Genomic DNA, 23,702 nt, shown 5'->3' with positions numbered 1-23,702 from the left:
GGACTCAGGACAGGAGGTGCCGGGGTCGGAGGTGGAGCCACGCTGGTGGGCTAGCGGAGCTGAAGCCGTGCAGGGAGGCCGGACCACTACCATGAGAGGAGGTGGAACCATGCTGGTGGGCTAGCGGAGCTGAAGCCGTGCAGGGAGGCCGGACCACTACCATGAGAGGAGGCGGAGCCACGCTGGTGGGCTACAGTTTAAAATAAAACCATAGTTGAAGACACGCAGAGGCCAGACCCCTGGGGAAAACAAGTGGACTGCAAGTAATTAAGTTATCAGAATCACGTGAACTAACTGCGCAGAGACAAATGGGAATATGAGTACAGAATGCCATCAGAGAAACAGGAAAGTGCTATGGAACTCGAATGAGGAGCCATGGACTCCATCATGAGGTTCATAGCGGAACAACAGAGAGTGGGAATATGTGGAAAGATGATTGGGACCTGAAAGGTCCCCTACTGAATTTTTGTAACTTAAAAAAATGAATTGATCTAAGTTACAAGAGCTGTTTGTGCTGAAGAGAGAGAGAGAGAGAGAGAGAGAGAAAGGGGGTTAATGAGCAGTGACAGGCAGGAGCAGAGGAAATGTGAGCTTCAGTCAGTTTGATTGTCCCTATAGGTGGAGCCTCCAAGACTCCTTTATTCCCCCCACTGCTACTTGAAGTTTTGTTTAGAGTAAGAGGGTTTTAAGTCGTTAAGTTCATGTTATAGGAATATAAATACATACCTTTATATATATTTGTTTGTGTGCAAGGAAGCATTTGTACGTGAGCTTTAATGTGTTTCCTTCCTTAAATTGTCATTTGTGTGTGTAGCTCAGCACTTTAGAGTCAAAAGTCCCATATTAGATTAAAGGAAAAGTATATTCAAACATTCCAAAGTTTTGGGTATAAGGTTTGAGTTGAGATTTCTGGCAAAAATCACCATTTGAAGGTATTGTAATGATAAAAGGGTTTGCCTTTCTTTGAGATGAACCAACCTCTGTACCACCCCCTTGCAGACTAGCATCACCAGCTTCCAAGCTGATTGGGATTGATATATACGAGTTACATTAGCTCATACGAGTTGGTATTCTGAAATTCTGAGGAAAAAAAATCCCTGAAATTTAAAAGGATTCTAGAAAAACCAACAGACATAAACACACGGTCCAGATGGTTCTAATGGATAAAAAGGGGTTTCTTTTGAAGTAATGAGTTAAATATGAAAGGAAATCTGCATCCCAACAGCACTGTTATTTGAATTTTGGACAACCTTGAGATGTAAAGTGCAGTATAATTTAGAAGATTACTTTTGAATAACTAGGATGCTATCCAAGATAAAGAATGTGTCGATAAACATATGGGACCTTTAATCTCGATACAAGTTAATACCCATGAGAAAGAGGTAGTTTAATTTTGATAGTGTAAATTACAGTTCCTACAAAGTTTAAAAAATTGCAGTTTGGTTCCCGATAAAGTTCTCAAAAGGGAATTTTTATTTTAAAAAAGTTTGACAACATTTGACATTAACTCAAATGCTGCAAGCTTTTTGAAATTGTCAGTCTGCTCCCAAAATATAAAGTTAAGCTCAAGACCTTGACAAAGTTTGGCAGAAACCAATTTTTGGCCGAGTTAATGAATCTGGGATAATTCTTAAAAAAAAGTCAGACATAACTTAGTGGGTTAATTTTGAGACAATAAAATGTTGTTTGAGAAGAAGATAAGGAAACATGTCAATGCCTGATTTCTGTTTTAAAACTGTTATGAGAATACTTTATTGGACTGTAAGTCTCTCCAGACAACCTGAACAAGATAAGATGGTAGCTATTGCATGTGTAAAATGGTATGAGGAAGTGAGACAGAGAGAGACAGACAGATAGAGAGAGTGAAGCAATTTATCCAGGAGCTGTGCAGGCAGCTTCATCGGCTAAGGCAGGAGGCTAGGGATCAGCAGATCATATGGGACTTGGAAGTAGAAGTTAGGTCAGAGCAAGCCAAAGTGCCGAGCTTAGGGGAGAAGGTAATGATTAAAGTGGCTCCCAATAAACCCGGGTTTGCACCCAAGTGGGTGGGACTGTATGAGATAATCATGACCAGCGATACATGCGCCTGCGTGGACTTTAGGGGAAAGGGGCGCTGGAAGCACTGGTCACATATGAAGCGTTTTCTTAACTGATTCCATTCACAGAACTAATTTCAACCACCAACCGGTGATGACTGGGATGGTTATCTGCTAAAGTTCACAGAATGTTAATTGCGATGTCGAGGTTCGTGGGAATGGCGATACTGGCGACAAGGTCGGGGATCATCACTGCTCGTCCCGCACCGCAGGAGGAACTTTGGTACTACACAGGCAGTGCTGAATGCGATACACCACGGGGAATGCTAAATGTAACTGTAGGAGAACAAAGTGATTTTGAATTGTGGCAAGGGTTTGGTTCAGATCGGGCGGGGAAGTGTCAGGGATATGACACGCATGGGCTGTTGGTGGGGATTGTTCGGGAAAGCTGGCTGTTATGTTAAGTTTCCGAATCTAACTACTGTGTGTTTTAAGCATAAGGAGTGGGCAGGAGAGGTTGATTTTGTTTGTGAAACAGAGATGTTAATGTAGCATGCTTGACAATGTATGCACCGATGGTTGCTCATTCCCACCCTGAAATTCTAAATGGAACATTTGTAGCACAAACGATAACGATGTACCAATTTGGGGAAATACTGATGGTAAATGGACATGGGTGATACGCCCTAGAGAAAAGATTAGTACCACTACCCAGCCACCTCCCATGACTGTATCAACCATCCGAACAGAGGCAATTGAAGCCTCTCAACGTACACCAACCGACCCAACTTGTCCGGCTATAGTCCAGGTCCGATGAACGGCCTGGTATTAGTTAATCATAATAAAGTTTTGTATGATAACATACATCATGAGCTTGTACCCGTAGTCTTGAACATATCCGGTATAGCCCTGCCCCAGTGGTGCTCGATCCACACTCGTGCACTTCATACGGCTCTAATAGGCCAGTTAATGATGGAAGCAGTTCAGTTTAATGGCAGGATGGGATCGATGGTTATACCTCCAGGTTTAGGAGGGAACCGAGTTAAGCGCAGCCTGATAAATGACGCTGCTATTGATATTCAATACAGGGACATCAATGGCTAATTCTATTGACCTGGTCCAAACCCTGAGCTCCAAGCTTAAGGAAATTTTAGAATTTTAGGAGACAGGGAATTCACAATGCCCAATTAAATACAGACCAGGGCATTACACAGTTAATTCAAAACCTGACTACCATGCTCGAAGGCCATGCAGGGACTAGCAATAAATTGATCGGGATAGGGAAAAATATTTCAGATGAAGCAAGCAGAAATGATGTTTGCAGCACCTATGGATCTTGGGACACTGGAACAAGCTCGAGAGAATTTAAGACAGATTAATGAAGGGGTAATTCCTTTATGGGTTACTAATGAACATTTATTTAATCTTTCACGACATAAGGATCATGATTTGACTGGGTGCCAGCTCAGAGGTTTAACACATGTATAGAATGAATGTTGAATGTATAGTGAATAATATTATACTAATAGGCATTGTCTTAGCGATACTTGTTATACCTATGTCAACACCTGGCAGAACATTATATAGAGTAGAAAATATTGGGGTGATATGGAGGGATTAATATATTAGGTACCATGACATTCAGCCATATGCAGTAGACATAGAAGGGAATATAGTTAACACCACATTAGAAGGGTGTAGTATAGTGACCACCACAGTAGTATGCGTACATCCAATATACGAGACTGATGAAACAAGGTGCGGATTTAAAGCAGCAGCAAATTGTACAATGGAAACTAAATGGGCTGCAAAAGAAGCGACTCATGTTGCATATATGGGGAATGGGAGATATTGTATTACCACGTGGCATCAAAAGATCCATTACGGGAAAAGCCGGATGTGCCCCATCCACAATAATTCAGTGTGCCTACACCCGCAAGTGCCGGCAAGGGTGGGGAAGGTGGAACTGGTCAAATTATGCAAGAGAGGAGCGTGAAAAGCCTTAAGGATAACCTGACACAGTATTTGAACCAGTTCTCCTATGAAATTCCCTTACGACCAGAGCACCTAACCACGATTCGGAGACAGGCTCAGCAGATATATAGAACTTACTATACGCTGCAGCAACAGACTGGAGCCTTAAAAGAGGATATCGAGCAAATAGATTCCTCCACATGGTGGGAGGATCTGTCGAATTGGGGCTCAAATGTACAAATACACCCGTGGATTCGGATTATCCCCCATGTGTTGGTTGTGATTCAACTGATATTAGTTATATGTTTAACATACTTGACCTATCGTACCCGAAGGTCACAAAAGAGATGGTGTTGGGGAATTTTGACAGGTGGAGAAGAGGTTTAGCAAGTCAGAGGCCTGAATTGAAGGGCCAGATGGTACAGATGGCCTGACCTTAATACCTTTACAATCCAAAGCTGGATACCTGGCCAGTATCAATGGGTGGTACATAAAGGTGCAGACAGTATCACTGTAGTTGGCTACCTTGGGCTAGGCCAAGGGCCAAAAGGGGGGACTGTTAGGGAAAATACAGTAAGAATTTATTGAAAGGGAATGAATTATTTAAAATCTCTAGGCTGCCAGTGCTACCAAGCACATTAACAGTTAAAGGTTAGCAGATGAACCTTGCACAGCCTTAGGGCCTGTAAACAACAGAAAGGCCTCGGGAGCCAGACTGGAGACAAAGGTTGAAAATAATATAGATTAAATGTGCTCTTCAACAGGTAAGGAAAGGCCAGATGGTTCCAGCTTAGATTGGGGGAGAAAACTCTGCCTGAGTGTAAGCGAATTTGTGTACCTATATGTTGACAAGGTTGGAATCTGAACAATGTTCTTGTCCGTGACCAGCAATGTATAAATATGCTGAATACTTGTAATTTAGCAGAGTGCTATCTCAAGCTGCTTGAGATGGCTCTCTCCTTGCAATTGCTCAAATAAATGATCGTAACCTGCACCTGAGTCTCCTGTGGTTCATTCGTCAAAGTTACCACAACACAGACAACTTTTCTTAGTGGACACATTTAACTTTATTTACAAGAGAGCAGCAGCAACTACATGTGTGCATCAAACTCCATAACTAAAGAAGAACTCTCTCAAGAGGTCCCCCGCGCTGCTAACTCATTGGCTTACACAGGTCATGTGATCTTACAACGCAGGATTATTCTTAAAGCTACAGTCCAAGCGTTTATCCAAACTATAATTATTACACAAACCTGTTGCAAACTTGGAACTAGTATCATCTCTGCATTGCTCTGAGGTAAATTAGATATACGAAATATACAATAAACTGACAAATACACAACAATGAGGAAGAGAATGGTGGATGACAGGGAGGTATCAATAGACTGGTGAAGTGGGCAGAAAAGTGGCAAATGAAATTCATTCTGGAGAAATGTGAGGTAATGCATTATGGGGAGAGCAAACAAGGCAAAGGAATATGCAATAAATGTCAGGATACTAAGAAATGTAGAGGAAAGTATCTTGGAATACCTGTCCACAAATCCCAGAAGGTAGCAGGACAAGTAGATGAAGTGGTTAAGAATACATATGTGATATTTTCCTTTATTAGCCAAAGCATAGAATGTGAGAACAGGGAAGTCATACTCGAACTGTAAAAAATGCAAGTTAGGCACATCAAGAGTACTGTGTACAGTTCTCGGCACTGTATTACAGGAAGGATATAGGAGTGTACAAGGGAGATTTATGAGGATGTTGTCAGGACTAGAGAATATTAGCTATGTGGAAGGGTTAGATAGACTGAAATTCATTTCTTTGGATCAGAGCAGGATAAGGGTATATTTTTTGAGGTGTATGAAATTATGAGGTATATAGATTTTTTTTTTATTCATTCCTGGGATGTGAGCATTGTTGACAAGCCAAACATTTATTGCCCATCCCTAATTGACCTCCAGCACCTGGTGGTGAGAGTGGGATATGAAAGGCTTATTTCCCATAGCAAATAGGTCAATAACCTGGAGGCATAGATTCAATGTAATTAGTGAAAGGATTAGATGGGAGTTGGTGAAAATTCTTTTTACCCAGAGGGTGATCGAGGTCTGGAATTCATTGTCAGAAACAAAAACCCTCAGTACATTTAAATTCCTGGATATGCCTTTGAATTGCTGCCCAATCAATCGTTCCTCAAGCAATTCAATCATTAGTCAGACAAAGAGGTTTGGAAAAGGAAGGTCAAAAGCCTCCGCTATTTGCAATATTGCTTCACTTACCTGCATGGAATCCATTTCATCTGGGCCTGATGATTTATCTACTTTGGAAGATGCTAAACTCCTGAATATTCCCTCTCTCACATGTTTATCCCACCTAATATTTCACACTCGCCTCCTTAACTACAACCTCATCCTCTTCTTTTGTGATGCAAAGTATTTGGTTAAGAACCATGCTCATGGCCAGAATTTTCTCTTTGGCATGCGGGGGCAGGCCCCGCACACTGACGCATAAAATGACATGCGATGATGCGGGCATACGTCCCAACGTCAACATGCGTCATTCAGATCTTTCGTTCAGCGAGCACGTGTCAGAGGCGGCTATATGCCCGCCGAACTGTCAAAGGCCTGTTGAGGCCATTAATAAACCAATTAATAAACTGTTGAAGCTACCTGTGAAACCTTAATGTTGGTGGACAGGCAAAGAGCCCAAGCAGCCATTGTGTTTTTCAGGAAACCTCATTCATGGGCGGGATGAGGTTTCCTGAAGGTTTTATTAAATAACTAAATATTTTCTTCACAATTCATGAACATGTTCCAGCTCATGTGACACTGTCACCTGAGGGGACATGTCTAAATAATGCGCGAAAGAGCGCAGGCCCCGACTCTTCCTCCTCCCCCCGCCTACCACAGGTAGCGCTGAGCTTAATTGTCCCGCTCATGTAAAATGGCGGCACGCAGTCGATTGCGAGTGGAGATTGGCTCTGTGCCTGCCCGCGCCCGCTCCCGATGTGCCCGCCCAACGGGGAAAAAATTCTGCCCCGTGTCACCATTCAGGTTATCTTTTTGATTTCTAATAACCTCTATTCTTTCCTTATTTATTCTCTTGCCCTTTATGCATTTATAAAACACCTTTGATGACATAGAAGTCTCTTTTTTGCCCTATCCTACCCTGCATTCTCCTTGACAACCAGGGCTTTTGAGTTGGGAGTCCCACAACCTTGCCTTGTGGGGACATATTTCTCTGTCTCCTCCTTGAATGTTTGCCACTGCTCTGACACTGATTTTACTTTCAAGCAGCTGTTTGTAGTCCACTTTTGCTAACTCACATCTCAGCTTAGTAAAATTGTTTGTTCCCCAGTTGAGAACTTTTCTTTCTGGTCTATCTTCGTCCTTTTCCATAACCATGCTAAACCAAGTGGAATTATGATCATTTTACCACCAAAATGCTCTCCCATTGATACCATTTGCTGAACTTCATTCCGCAGGAACTATGTCCAGAACTGTCCCTTCTCGTGGGGCTTGCTACATACTAGCTACAAAGGCAATCAGCTTTCGATTGACAGGCTCAGTCCAAGCCCTGATTGACAGCTTGCTGTTTTGGGAGGATGGAAAATCCAATGGGTCAACTACAGAGCTGAGGCCTGCAGCAACAGGCTGAAAAGGAAAGTGGACCTGGGAAGGAATGGGTGGGATGGGGATGTTGACGAGTGAATATTAATGAAGTAGCAGTGAATTAGTGATAAAGAGCAGGAAGAGTCATGGAAGTTATTCTGAAGCCAAAAAAAATGGGTAAATCAAGTAATGTTTCTTTTTGCTGATTTCAGTGATCACTGTATGTGGTGTTGATTCTGGCCATTTCTAACTCTGTGCAATCAGCAAAGTTAACCTTGGGCATGCACCATGCTAGAGTCCATAAAATTGGCATTAGGCTCTTTCCTTTGATCCCCTCTTAATTCTTGGCTATCTGCTGCCTCTCAATACACCATCCAAAAGCAAAATATCAGATTCCACCTATATGTTGACAATGTTCAATTCTACATCTCCAGGACCTCTGGTTTGTCACTGGGCTTTTCCAGCATCTAGTGGTGTATAAGCAGAAATGTCCTTCCATTATTATTGGGTTACTGAAGCCAATGACCTCACTTCCTGCCACAAACTCTGTTCCCCAGCTATCAACTCCACTCCTCCCCCAGGCAACAATCTGAGGCTGAACAAAGTTGTTTGCAATCTTTTTGTCATATTTGACCCTGAGCTGAATTTCTGACCCCATAATCCTCTCCATCACCAAGACTAACTATTTCTACCACCATGTTATTGCTTGTCTCCACCCTTGCCACAGGCCATTTGCTGCTGATCCCCTCACCCATTCTTTTGTTAACTCCAGAGTCAGAGGGCTGAATTTTACAGGGTTCCCATGGGCAGGAAAACAGGCGGGGGCCCTGTAAATTAGGGCACTGTGCCATCAGCAGCATACCACCGCTGGTCCACTGCCTCCGATCCCTCCATGATTTTACAAGCGGCCAGGGAGATGTCGGGCCTGGCCCAATTGAGACCCTTAAATTGGCAATTGATGCCCTATTAAGGATCCCATCCTGCCACTGCACCGGTATTACAGGCAGCGGGAGAGGCCTGCGCCCATTGTATAGCCTGGCGGGTTTAACCCTCCGGGCTGCTAGACAGTGAAGGGGGTGCCTCCATCCTGGGCACCCAATGCCAATTGGAGGCCCCTCTCCAAGTTTGCCTTCCTACATCCACCCTCCCCTCCTGCCCTGTCCAACATTGAAGTGGATTATCATCCTCTTTTTGGGACTATTCCAGCTCAGGTGTACACCTCAGTGATCATTCTCACTTAAGGTTGAGATTGACGGACCACACAGACACTTAAGTGGATATTAAGAACTGATCTAGCTCTCCTTGAAGGAAATAAATCACTAGAGAATATTACAGTCCTCTAGATAGCCTTTTTAATAAGTTTTAGCCAGATTATAATAACCCGGATATTATAAGGGTTCATGCATTGCTCCTCAACAAAGTACCTACTTCTCCACTGAAGAGTGTACGGGGAAGAGTTCTTGAGTTTGGACACAAAAGACTTTGAGATAACGTATTTTCTAAATTATAAAGAAGTATACTAAAGAGCTGAACATGCACATTACATTTGATGGTAAGTCAATCGCAAAATTGATAGTTCTAGAAAAAGTATAATCTTGTTTCTATTAGAGAATCCAAGCCTTAAGCCTAAATAATGTCAAGATATCCATGGGCAGAAGTTTCTGCTCATCGGGTAGGTGTGTGCCTGACCCGAACGAGCGTAAAGTGGCGCGTGATGAAGTCGGGCAAGCATCCCAACATCATCACGCAATCGCGGTCGGCGGAAGCGTGTGGGCATTGGCAGAACGCCCGCTGACAATTAACAGGCCTATTAAGACCATTAAAAATCTAATTGGATGAAATTTTTCGCTGCCCATCCCACCGTACAATTGGCGGGCAGGCTTCGGGTTTTTTGCGAAACCTCATCCACCATCGGGATGAGGTTTCGATCAGTCAGTAAAAAAAAACATTTTCCAACTAATTTTTAAAATGCCCCTGCCCATGTGACAGAGTCACATGAGGGGACATGTTTTTAACATTTTAAAATTCTTTCTTTTTTATTTTTCAAAATCTTCACCCCCCTGAGGCAGCTCTGTGCTTCAGGATGCTCTTCCTGTGTGCACCCACATGCTTGCGTGAACTTGCGTGCTCGCCCTCCTCTCCCCACACACCCCCCCCAACACAAGCAGTGATAAGTGCTGCAGTGTGCGTTTCACGCTGGGCAGGCCTTAATTGGTCCACCAGTGTGAAATCGTGGACGGGCCCCAATCGTGGGCAGTGGTTGGCTTCTCGACCGCTCCCACTCCCCCTTTGAGCCTGCCCAATGAGGGCAAACTCCTGGCCCATCAAGATTTAAAGTAGTATTTACCTTAAATCCCTGAGTAGAAAGTTACAGATTCTAGTGTGATATCTCTATCCTAATTAAGGGGAGAACTATCATCTCTACATTACAATAGCCACGCCTTTATCTTGAGATGCTGGAGTGAATCCAATGAATCTAAACATCCTACTGTGTAGTTCCATTATTAATACCATAAAAGAGCTGAACCAGCAAGAAGTATGTTGAGTACTCATGCTGGGTAACATCCTTTGTTTTACAGAGAGGTGCAGATGATGGTCACTTTCTCACTGCACTCAGTTTCCAGGATTCAGTTGACAAGTGATTTGGGGCATCCTTAAGGTTATCCTTTGTTCAATTGTGGTACCATACAATTTATCGGTGTCTTGATGAGGTGATGTAGAGGCCGGTTCCTGTTTTGTCATCCTTGAACACACAATTATGTCCAGCATGTTTATAACTTTCTGAACCCTTGTCCAGCAGATGAACTCTGCTTTTAATTTTTATCCCTAGTTCATTGGAGAATCACTCATTTTAATCTTATAACTCGTATAGCTGCATTCCTTCAAAACATTCCTTTACAACAGGTCCGGCACAACCCCTCGCCCAGGCCTGTCAGCCTAGCCCTAGTGAGATCCTGGACTAACTGAATGTCCAGATCCATTGCTGAATGCCACCTCCTTAGCCTATCTGCAGCATCATGCATCAGTAGCCACTGTTCTTGCTGGTGTGGCTGATGTGCAGAGTTGCCAGCCTCCAATTGGCCAGCAGATCTAAGGAGCAGGGCTTTGTCTTGAAGATAGACAGAAGTCCTGCCTCATATTAACTAACGGACCATCGTCCGAAAAATTAAAACAGTGTGAGTTGACTAAGCGGAGGCGGACTCATCTGTGAAATTTACCCTGAGGTGCAGGAAGCCTGCCCTCAGTGTAAAATCCAGCCAGATAATTCCAAAGCTCTCCTGTCCTCTCACCTTCCACCCTGCATAAGCTTCAGTTCACCTAAAACTCTAATGCACAAATCCCAAATTGTGTTATCCATCCCTATTGTATTCACCAGCCTACATTGGCTCTCGGATTGATTATGTTTCCAATTTAAAATTCTGATCCTTTGTATTCAAATCCTTCAATGGTCTTGCCCTTCCCTATCTCTATAAACTTCTTCAACCCTACAATTTTCCAAGATTTCTGTGTTTCTCTAATTCTGGTTTCTTCTACTGGCCTAATTTCCATCATGGCACCAATGGAGGCCGTATCTTCTGCGTCTAGACCCTAAGATCTGCAAATCCCCTGAAAACTTCTCCATTTCTCTATCCCCTTTAAAATGCCCCTTTAAGCCTTCAACTGACAAGCTTTTGGCCAGCTGCCCAAATATTATGTGGCTTGGTGTTAAATTTTGTTTGATAATGCTCGATTGAAGCACCTTGAGACTTTTTGTCACGTTAAAGGTGTTATATAAATGCAATTTGTTGCTGTTGAAAAGGAGGGCAGTAGAGAGATGAAAATCAGGGATAATAATAGAAAGTGCTGGAAATACTCAGTAGGTCAGGCAGCATCTGTAGTGAGAACAGCATCCACAGTGTTTTGCATTTGTATAGATGAAAATCAGGGATCTGTTATTACCCGTTCCTTCTGAACTTTCTTCTCCAACTTTGCATCAGAGAAACAAAGCAGAGAGAAATCAAACCCATTAATTTTCATAAATGCAGTGGAGAAGAATTTCTGCAGTGGTTCTCCCAACAATTTTATTTAACCAGTGAAAGATTGGTGTAGTTATAGTTATGGCGTGAAATCAGAACCCCACCCCCCACGCCCCTCCACTGCCAAATGGCCATTCCAGGTAAGTACATTAAAAGTTTTAAAGAGGTGAGTCTTAACTTTTTGAGCGTTAACAGAAACTTTCATGCTTATCTCCATTGTATGTCCAATCACAATCTGTTTTGAATATCACGCTGCACAAGAAGTATTAAATGCTTTTATTTTAAATGAACTAGTTACTATTGCTTGCCCTAGACTTGTTTGTAGTAAACCTTTAGAAGGAAACCGACTTAGCTTGAATCATTAACATGATTATTAAACTAAAATAGCTGTAGTTCATTAAACAAATATCAATCAAAGCAAAAACGGAAAATAAGAGGCCCATTTAAGTATCAGGTTTCAGGGAGAGGCAGGAGAGAAAGCATTGCCAAAATTTTTCTATTTAAAGCTTTAGGAGCAGAAGAGAAATCGTTGTTTGAACTGAAGCTCGTGCAGAAGGAGGAAGAACTTTGTGACTTGATGTTACTACATTAAGAATTATCCTCCCATTTGTTTTCATGAGGTTTCCTGTGTTCAATATTTAGACATGCAGGGCTTTGTGCATTTGTGGTCTTTCCTACTTCTTGTGATAATACAGTTGTCATTAACATCAGCTGCACAGGGTAAGCGTCATTCTGGATTTCTTTTCTTTCTCATGTGTCTGCTGTATAGGCAGAAGTTATTGTAAATCAAGGCTACAGACAGCATGGAAGTGAACTTTAAAATTTAAGACTTAATTTTCAAAACAAAGCTAGCTGTCATTATATTCCATTTACTGTGCTGCACATTTGTTATTTATATGACTTTTTCCTTCCTCTCAAAATATTCCTATTTTATTAATTTTTCCTGATGTTTGGTGACTCATGCACAGATGTAATTCAGGATGGAATGCTTCCCGGAATTTCTCAACTAAGGTCGTCTTTTAGCCCTTGCCTTAACCTGGATATTGGGTGTCAACTGGCTGCTGAGCTTCGAACCTGCTTCTCTCTGCACCCTATGTTGACAAACTTTCATTAAGAATCATTGGATAGTGATCAGAAATAACACCCTAGAGGATTTGGGTTTGATTTAGCAGTCTCTCTACCTCTCACTCCTTAAAACCTGCTCCTTTGACCACGTTTTGCCCACCTGTCCTATTATCTCTTTGCATGGCTCGGTGTCAAATTGAGTCCGCAATGTGTCTTGGGACAATTTTCTAAATGTGCTATATAAATACACATCTTTATTTTTATTGTATTATCACACAGTTTTGATCACTTAACAGAGCAGACCAGATATTGAGCTTGGAATATTTTGGGTTTTATATGTTTAGTGCAACTCCACATAATATGTGTGCTCACTGCAATAAGAGAGATATATTTGACTGCCAATAATCTATATGATTTTCTTCAGAACAAACTGTGCATGCATATTCCTCAAATAATCATCTTTTTGCTATATTCTTAATGAAAGTTGCAGCTCAGTAGGTAGGACTGGATGAGATTTTGGCTCTGTTTCCAGCTCTCTCAGTCTGTTAGAGTACTCCATGACAGATGTAACTGCTATTTGCCTTGTTCCTGACCTGGCTTTATACACTGTACAAACTGGGATTTAGATCACTGTGTATGTTTAAAGATTGGGTGATCTTTACCAACAGATGACTGTATTTACATATGACTGAAACTTTCCATTGTTCAATGTAGCTTGGCATTTTAACATTTAACAAATGGTCAAAATTAACATTGTTCGCATTGAGGTAAACAGCATACACTGGAACAGTAGTCTATCTTATACTACTGATCTAAAGTTCGGGTTTCCTGCAACAATGCAGGCCGTCTCTGTTTAAGGAGTAAATATTGCAGTCTCGCTATCTGAAGCTGTTGGCTACAAGTGCTATGTCATATCCAGATCACATTTTAATGTGTTAATGCGTTCTCTTGGCATAGAACTGAGCACAATGTAAGCCAAACTCAGCTATTTAATTTTAATGTAAAATAGATTAACTATGAAAAGTCACAGAAACTGGCCTGATAATGTTCTGAAGTGAGAAATTAGGCTGAATAAGTTTCCTTCCTGTTTTGAAGACAATAATCATACTTCTGAGAGGTTTACAGTAAGAAGTACTGTGGCACCAGTACCACTCTCATGCTAATATATCCTTGCTGTGAAAACTAAATAAGACATTAAGTTTGCTCAGAAAATATTCAAGGCAGTGCAATTGATTGTTTGAGATGAATAATGTTTACAATGGAGATAATTGCTATTAATGGATTTGAGCAGCAGAACCTCGTGTGACTAAGTAAAAGCAAGGAGATATCTACAGTCTCACAATGTATTCATTTATCTTAAGGGGCAGAATCATGGTACCTATCACTGAATAGCTATATAAATGCCATGGCTGCTAAAGCAGGTCAGAGGCTGCTTATTCTACAATGAGTCATTCACCTCCTGACTCCTAAAGCCTTTCTACCATCTACAAGGCACAAATCAGGAGTCTGATGGAATACTTGCCATTTGTCTGGATGAGACAACATTCAAGAAGCTTAATACCACCCAGAACAAAGCAATCCTCTTGATCATCATCCAATCTACTACCTTAAATATGGACTCCTTCCACCATGAGTACTGTGACAGCAGTGTCTACTATCCACAAAGATAAAAGCCAAAAACTGCGGATGCTGGAAATCCAAAACAATGGAGGTCTGACAGCATCTGCGGGGAGGAACACAGTTAACATTTCGAGTCCGTATGACTCTTCAACAGAACTAAGGAAAAATAGAAGAGAGGTGAAATATAAGTTGGTTTAAGGGGGGATGGGACAAGTAGAGCTGGATAGAGGGCCAGAGATAGGTGGAGATGTCGCATCTGTTCTGATGATGCCACTTTCAAAAACAGTTCCTCTGACATGTCTTCCTTCTTCCTTAACCGAGGTTTACCACCCACGGTGGTTGACAGGGCCCTCAACCGTGTCCGGCCCATCTCCAGCGCATCTGCCCTCACACCTTCCTCTCCCTCCCAGAACCATGATTGGGTCCCCCTTGTCCTCACTTATCACCCCACCAGCCTCCGCATTCAAAGGATCATCCTCCGCCATTTCTGCCAAATCCAGCATGATGCCACCACCAAACACATCTTCTCTTCACCCCCCCTAGTGGCATTCCACAGGGATTGTTCCCTCCGGGACACCCTGGTCCACTCCTCCATCACTCCCTACACCTCAACCCCCTCCCATGGCACCTTCCCATGTAACCGCAGAAGATGCAACACCTGCCCCATTACTTCCCCTCTCCTCACCGTCCAAGGGCCCAAACACTCCTTTCAAGTGAAGCAGCATTTCACTTGCACTTCCCTCAATTTAGTCTACTGCATTCGCTGCTCCCAATGCAGTTTCCTCTACATTGGAGAGACCAAATGCAGACTGGGTGGCCGCTTTGCGGAACACCTTTGGTTTGTCCACAAGCATGACCCAGACCTCCCTGTCGCTTGCCATTTCAACACTCCACCCTGCTCTCATGCCCACATGTCCATCCTTGGCCTGCTACAATGTTCCAGTGAAGCTCAACGCAAACTGGAGGAACAGCACCTCATCTACCGACTGGGCACTTTACAGCCTTCCGGACTGAATATTAAGTTCAACAATTTTAGATCATGAACTCTCTCCTCCATCCCCACCCCCTTTCCGATCCCCCTTTTTTCCAATAATTTATATAGATTTTTCTTTTCCCACCTATTTCCATTATTTTTAAATGTATTTCCATCCATTGTTTTATCTTTACCTTTTAGCCTATTTCGATCCCTTCCCCCCACCCCACCCCCACTAGGGCCATCTGTGCCTTGCTTTCTACCCTTAATGTCACCTATTAGCACATTCCTTAGATAATATCACCAGCTTCAACACCTCTTTTTCCTTTTATCTATGACATCTTTTGGCTATCTCCACCTATCACTGGCCCTCTCTCCAGCTCTACTTGTCCCACCCCCCACACCCCCCCCCCCCCCTTAAACCAACTTATATTTCACCTCTTTTCTATTTTTCCCTAGTTCTGTTGAAGAGTCATACGGACTCGAAACATTAACTGTGTTCCTCTACGCAGATGCTGCCATGGCTGCTGAGTTTTTCCAGTTATTTTTATTTTTGTTTTCTGCTATCCACAAGCTGTACTGCAGCAATTCATCAAGGCTTCTTCAACAGCATCTCACAAACCTGGGACCCCTACTACCTAGAAGGACAAGGGCAGCAGGTGCCTGCCACCACCTCCAAGCTCCCCTCCAAATCACACACCATCCTAGCTTGGAACTATATTGCTGTCCCTGAGTCAGAATGCTGAAACTCCCTCCCTAACAGCACTGTGAGTATACCTACACCATATGGACTGCAGCGGTTCAAGAAGAAGGGTCACCATCCTTAAGGGCAACTAGGGATGATTAATAGAAGCCAACCTTGGTAGCAATGCACACCTCCCAAGAGCTATTAAAATATTGTTGTAGCTGTATCGTACGATTTAAGATAGCTCTGGAAACTCTAAGATTAAGTCATAAAATGAACTTACTTTGCAGAACGCTGGTTCAATATGAATATGAAATGGTAGGAAGTTGATTTTACATCTGGCTTCTCAACCTAATAAGGTTCCACTAATTAAGCCCTCATGTAAGTACTGAACGGAATTGATGTATTTTCCTGGAGGGAATCAGAAGCCAATGTCAGCATGTCTTAATGGCCAATTATAACCTAGCATTGACATATAATTGAGAGCACATCCTTCTGAGTTGGGAAATGGAGTGTGACGTTTGTCTGATTATGAATAAATATTGTAGGCCTACAAATAATATTTATAAGTTGCTTCATCCTCTTCAGGAAATTTATTCAGTAAACAAATGGGTCAGTAAAAAGTTTGAAGCTGATAGTTAAGTTTGTTATGTAAATATGTAAAAAGCCTAATTTTTCACTGAATGTAAAGCAAATCCTGCTTGTGATGGCATTGGCTAAATGCTGTTACTTGTTGGAAATATGCTGGTGGGGAATAGGTGGCATAATAATTTGTAGAATACACTTTTGCTTTTAAAATCTGGATATGTATCCCACTCAGATTCATGGGATGTAAGACTATAAAAACCCATAGGGGATTACAATCTGGGTTTGGTTATCTCAGTTCAAGTGATTATAAGTTTATAATCATGTTAACAATAGTTTGCAATTATATTTGTGTCTTTAACGTAGCAAAATACTCTAAAGTGCTTCACAGAATCAAAAGATTTTAACACAAGGATGAAAATTTTAATTTCAGGTATTTGGAGACAAGGGGCAGAATTTTCTGCCTTTCGGGCGGGCCAGTCAGGAATGGGCGCAGGTGGTCGTGGAGCCGATCGCCGCCTGAATTCGGCTGCGCACCGCCATTTTACGTGGGTGGGACAATTAAGGCCCACCCAGTGTGATGCACACCCGGTAGCAGTGCTACCTGTGCAGGCGGGAGGAGGAAGGAGCATTGGGGCCTTTCGCACATGCGCGTGAAAGAGCGCAAAAATCTCCCTGAGGCATGGAGCTGCCTCAGGGAGATTAAGTTCATATTGGAAGTTTTAAAAAAAGGATTAAAATTATTCAGACATGCCCCCTCATGTGACAGTGTCACATGAACTAGGCCATGTTTATGAATTGTGAGAAATTTTTTCATAATTTCATAAAACCGTCAGGAAACCTCATCCCATCTGTGGATGAGATTTCCTGAAAAACGCGAAGGCTGCTTGGGCTCTTCGCCTGCCTGCCAACCTTAAGGTTGGATAAGCAGCCCTGTTGATTACCTAAATTGGTTGATTAATGACATTAAGAGACCTTTGACAGTTTGGCAGGTGCGCAGCCGCCTCCGGTGCATGCCCGCCGACGAAAGATCGGAATGACGCACGGTGATGTCGGCCCGCCCCCGTACACTGACAGGAAAATTCTCCCCAAGGAACTAATGTAGATCAGTGAGTGCAGTAGCGATAGGCGAGTGAGGGTTACTGTTGGTTAAGACCTGGGCAGCAAAGTTTTGGAAGTGCTGACCAACCAGAATGGGAATCAGTTTGGAGGTGATAAAGGCACAGATGAGGGTTTCAGTGGCAGATAAGCTGAGGCAGGGGCGAAGATGGACATTGCTGAAGAGGTGAAAGTAGGTGATTTTGTGATGCAGATTTTTGGTTTGAAAGTTACAGAATCACAGAATAGTTACAGCGCAGAAGGAGGCCATTCAGCCCATCGTATCTGCACCAGTTCTCCAAATGAGCAATTCTCTTAATGCCATTCCCTTAGAGTCATTCTCCCACAGGATGGTGTGAGACAAAGTGTGTTCATGCTGACAGCTCAGGATCAAATTGGATGTCAAGTCTACAAGCAGTTTGGTTGTGCCTGAAAGAGTGGTCACAGAGGGAAGATGGGATCAATGTCAAGGGTAGGGAATTTATGACAGGGGCTGAAGGCCTCAATGATCTGGATTACCTGGAGAACATGGCGGTTTAATCAAGACTGGTTGTGGAACAAGTAGTTTGACAACACAGATGCAGGAAAGGGGTAAAAAAAAATGGTGGTGGACAGGCAGAGCTGAATGCTATCAGCATGGAAGTGAAAACTAATCTCCTAGCAATAAATGGTATTGTTAAGGGAGAGCATGCAGATGAGGAAAAGCCAAGGATAAATCCTTTGAGATCTTCAGATTTAAGGTAGAGGGAGAGATGACCTTACTGGAGGTTCTCAATTGGATAGTAAGAATGGAACCAGATGAGTGTAATCCCAACAACTGTTGAGGCATTGAAGGAGGATGGTGTGGTTTGCCACATAGGGGTGCATTTTATCAGGGAGGGGGAGGTGTGGATTGCTCAACTCCCCTCCAGAATTAAAGTTGGCCAGAAGCTGACTCAATCTGTGCCAGCCTCCGGGCGGGCTACCTTGGTGAACAGCGTGACTTTTGCCCCTCACTCAGGAGAAAGTCCCGCACCCGGGAGCTGCCGGCCAATCAGCATCAGACCTGAGTAGTGAGCACTGCTGGGGCTGCAGGAAGAGAGCCAAAGAGGAACATGGCCCCAAGAAGCTAAGTCCCAGAGTTTTAGGGCAAGGAGGGATTCCAAAGCCCAGGGAGGGGAGAGAAGGGGGTGAGGGGCTGCATTCTGTAAGGCAGTCGGGGCCAGTAGTGGGGTGGGGTGGGGGGGCGAGGAGGTTGGCATGATATCTTGGGGGTGTTCCCCCAATGCATGCAGGGCATCCCCCTTTCCTTCCTACCTTGCATGTAGGCCTTTAAAAAGGATCTGCCCACTGCTGCCCACCTGCTCATGCCAACCGTGTTATAGCATGGGCAGCGGATTATTCAGGTTGATAGATTTGTTAACAAACCTAAATGACCCTTAATTATTTACTTACATATGGCAGGCAGGTTTTGGTGCCCACCCACTTAGGGGCTACATAAAATCCAGCCCATAGAATCACATGGTCACAGCATAAAAACTTCCAAAGTATGGTTAAGATTTGTAATCATAAGGCTGATTACTAAAATGTATGAAGGTGTGATGGTGGTTTACATTGAGGGTTCTCCTGAGTTTGGAGTTAAGACATATAGGTGGGACAAAGGGAGAACTTAATTTTGCATCTGATCTGTTTTAATCCAGCATGAGAGAACAATGTAAAACAGTGTTTTCTTTCCCAGCACTGATATTTTTCATTTGTTAAGCACTTCCATTCATCAAAAATAGAATTACTAAAAGGGAATTAAATCATTAGTGTTCATGCAACCACTTTCGATTGGTCCAGCTGTTATAAAATGAAATAATCCAAGCCTGTATGTTCCACTTCAGTAGATTTCTACTGCTGCAAGTCCTGTATTATGTAGTTGGAAACTTTTCCTGTATTTATTGAGGATCTGTAAAGAATTTCAGAGCCAGGGATTTGTATGTTTTTAGCCAGCACATTGCTAGAATTGGTTTAACCTACCAGGACCTGTATTTTAAGTATTTATCCACTGGGAACATTCACAGTGTAGACTGTGGTTGGTAACTCTTGAAATTGCCAGCTGTTTTGACTCTGGCTTGCAGTTGAAGCCAACTTGAAATGTTGTTTTCAGTGAATAGGGGCATCTGGTAATAAAAAGTTGTATTAATCTTCAAGATTTTTATATATAAATTAATACAGTATTTAAAATTTCCACTGTAATCACAAGAAAGGTTGGAACCATTTATTTTCCAATCTTTGGCTTTGGAGTACAGACCATTTTTGGCTGTTACAAAAGTATTTCACTTGTTATTGGACTGATGAATCTTATTCTTATATATATCATATGTAAAAGCTCAGAAAAAAGAGCCAGTAAAAACTGAAAATAAAAACATTGGTCTGAACTGGCCTTGGTATACCTTAAAATGAAGCACCAGAAGAAAATGGGAAATAAGAGCACTGGTCCGAACTTCTTTTTCCTATTGGAGGTTAAGCAATATTAAAAAAATAAAATTCACTGCTTCCTGTTTTAATCATGCAGCATGTGCATATCTGCCTCATCTCTGTAACTGCCAAAAGGCGAACCCACGTCATCCTATGCACATGCAGGTGATTCTACATTCCATTTAATTCCATCCTTTTTTCACTAAGATTGTATTCAAATCCGCCATACTTTAACTGGCTTTATCTCCACTGTTGTTCTATGTCAGCAAAAAAGAAACCAAGAACCCCTTATTGCTTCGAATAAGGGTTTCACATTGAAATCCTGGCTTACACTCTGACTCAGAATTCCTGTTATACATGAGGTTAGGTTAGGGTAATGAAAGTAGTGCTACAGCAGTCTTTATGTTGAAACTATTCATAGGCTGCAAGTATATCTGAGCAAATAGGCATAATATCTTCTGGATCAAACTCATCCAGTAAGCAATAGACCTACAAAACTTAACAATAAGTACAGGTCTATTATGAGACCTTTTATGGTCTGGGTTAAGTCCAGTGTTGTTTGCTGTGCTTTTTGAATGAAGGATATTACTGCTTGAAGAGTGGAAAATGTTTGGTTTAAATCAACTGTTCAACCCCTGGCAATAAAGTGGGTTGATTAATGAATATGTTTTGATTATTCCAATTTTGGTCATAAGTTTCATATTTTAAAAACACTGTTTGCAGTCATTGTCATATAAAGTAATGCATCCTGCTTAACACTGTAAAATCCTTTTGTGTGCCTCAGATTCATTCAAATTGGCAAATGTTTAGATTGGTCATATTCTTTGGAATGCAAATGTAGGTTGCTGATTCTTTCTGGTGGACTCTACAGTTTAATGTTTTTAAAGTTTGTACTAAATGCAATCCACTTACCTTTGCCTATGCAGCTGGCTGCATTCTTCAGATCTTTTCTATTATTTGTTGCACCTCCTACAAAACTGTGCCTTTCATCCCAAATGTGTGGCTATCTGGTGTTTTAGTCATTATATCAGCTATAAACTATTTTTAAAAAAATATTCATGGAATGTGGCTGTTGCTGGCAAGATCAGCATTTGTTGCCCATCCTTAATTACCATTGTGAAGGTGGTGGCGAGCTATCTTGAACCACTGCAGTCCATGTGGTGAAGGTGCTCTCACACTGCTGTGACCCAGCAACGATGAAGGAGCAAATATATATTTTCAAGTCAGGATGGTGTCTGACTTGGAGGAGAACTTCTTGGTGATGGTGTTTCCATGCACCTCCTGTCCTTACCCTTCTAGGCAGTAGAAATCATGGGCTTGGGAGTTGCTGTTGAAGAAGCCTTGGCGAGTTGCTGCAGCGCATCTTGTAGATAGTACACACTGCAGACACAATATGCCAATGTTGGAGGGAATGAATGTTTAGGGATGGTATGCCAATTAAGTGGCTGCTTTGTACTAAATGGTCAAGCTTCTTGAGTGTTGTTGGAGCTGAGCTCATCTAAGAAGCTGGAGTGTATTCCATTATGCTTCTGAACTGAGCCTTGTAGATGTTGAGAAGATTTTGGATTGATACAATGATAGTTGTATAATGGCATCCTAAGGTTCTTTAAGTCTAGGTTTGTGAAAAAGCAGGACAGTTTGACTGTCAGGGCCCAGTTACATCATGCAGATCTCTAATTCTCTAACCAGCCTTAAACTTTTGGAAATTCCAAAAGCCAATACATGTAGGATATGGTGAAAGCTAGCTATGGGTCAGCAGGAGAATTGTCCAATCTTGACAATTTTCACCACAACCAGCTGTTCTGCAGAGCCTGGAGTAGATGAAGGCTTTGCTTTGCATTTGGAACCTAGTATTTCATGTAAATCTCCCAGTTGAATGTGGTTTGATTTTCTTCTCTTGTTCCACCTTCAGTTTTGCTGTGCTATTCCGTGGTGACTGTTTCTTCTATTTCAAGGATTAGACAGAGGCACAGATTTTCATCACGATACACAGTCTCCTTGCCGTGGTGAAAATAGTGGAAATGGCTGAAAATGCGAAGTCCTACCCCCAAACACGGCAGTTCCCATTTTCATGTGCGCAGTTGTGTTTCGAGCATGTGCATTTTATGGAGGCAATTGGCCATTTAAATCATCAGCTGCCTCCACTGAAGTTGGATTTTGGTAACCTTGGAATGTGAAACCCGACGTGTGTAGATTAGAACTGGTAACAGCAGGTCTGAACTTTGTGAATTCAGTTGGGTAGCCAACTCTTAGACTCTTTGGATGTGGTCCTGTGACACCTTCAGGAGAGGTTAGCTGCCCTTTGGGGGAGGTAAAGTGTCCCTTGGTGGAGGTAAGGTGCCCTTTGGAATTGTTAAAAGTAGACATAAATATGCTTAAAAAGTGCATAAACTCATTAGTGTCAAGCTCATTGGAACTGTCAACAGACCTGTCAAAATGAACAGTCAAAACTATCAGAAGCACCTGTCAAAGGGATTTGTCACAAATGCTAGGAGGACCTGTCAAAAGCACCTGTTAAAGGGAGCTGTCAAGCTGTCATGGCATTTAAAAGTCCTGCCCTTTAAATCTTTGGAAAAAATGTCTGGAGTGTTAAAAAAAAGATTGCTTGCTATTTCACATTGTCTGTTGACATAAGCCTGAGGATCAGTGCTGTATGACTGATTTCACAACCATCCATTGTCAAAATAAGGTGCCTGCCATTTCACAGTTTTATTGACAGCTACAAGTGGTTATTGCTCTTTGAAGTGGGACTATGAATTCCAATGCTTGTTGTTATAAGAGATTGTGCACGTGAATGAAATGTTTGTCGTTATATAACTTTACTTAGATGAAGGAATGTAAACGTAGTAAGTATTTTATTTTATATGAATGAGAGTGTTTTTTTCAATATAGTGATATCTGCAATAGACACTTAGAACTTTATTTTACAGAACTTTATTTTAAGTAATATTTGCATGGGTCTTGAATCTGCCCACTTTCCATACTGGGTGAGTTGGCATAGCAGTTGCATGGGCAAAGGGTGGTGGGTGGGGGGCATGGGTTGACATAGGGGCTATAAAGCTCCCTGGGGGATGAGTGGAGGAGCAGAGTTTGGCATAGGGCCTATAAAGGTCCATGCTGATGGGTACAGGGGCATGAGTTGGTATGGAGGGTATGAATGTTTATGGGGATAGGTACAAGGCATTAGGAGACATGGATTAGCATGGATAGGACATGAGAAGTGTGTGGCGAGGGGTGGGTAAGAAAGGGGAGGGCTGGAAGGATGTTTTATACCTTATTCTTTTTGTCATTTTTGGACACAGTGCCAGAGCCACTAGCCAGGCCTTCCGCCCAGCCAGGCAGCCTCCTCACTTCTTCTGGGGTTCCCCGTCCGACTTCTAATCTAGCCCGAAACCCCCAGGCTGAAAATCCAAAGTCAGGGTAACCATTTTTAAATGTCTTGTTGGTGGAGCTGGGAATTCTCCTGACTCTACGCACCCGACCCAGGAGCAAAAACCCAGGCCTGAGTGTGTACTTTTGGATGCTGTTTCATTTTAGTCTAACCATATGAGCATTGAATTTGTTGATGCCCTTTTTCTTAATCTCATTGAAATTGAACATCCTCCACTT

General features: G+C 42.4%; 1 protein-coding gene across 1 annotated transcript in view; it reads left to right on the top strand.

Annotated features, from left to right (window-relative positions):
- The first annotated feature begins 12,145 nt into the window (after positions 1 to 12,145).
- Positions 12,146 to 23,702, top strand: part of LOC144686200 (uncharacterized) — a 188,138-nt gene continuing 176,581 nt past the window's right edge. Inside the window, exon 1 of the mRNA XM_078551296.1 lies at positions 12,146 to 12,345. Coding sequence (XP_078407422.1) covers positions 12,270 to 12,345 — 76 coding nt within the window. The 5' untranslated portion in view covers positions 12,146 to 12,269. The remainder of the gene's footprint in view (positions 12,346 to 23,702) is intronic.

Source organism: Cetorhinus maximus, chromosome 11, assembly GCF_964194155.1.
Source record: "Cetorhinus maximus chromosome 11, sCetMax3.hap1.1, whole genome shotgun sequence".
Lineage (NCBI taxonomy): Eukaryota > Metazoa > Chordata > Chondrichthyes > Lamniformes > Cetorhinidae > Cetorhinus > Cetorhinus maximus.
This window is presented reverse-complemented; position numbering and strand designations above follow the sequence as displayed.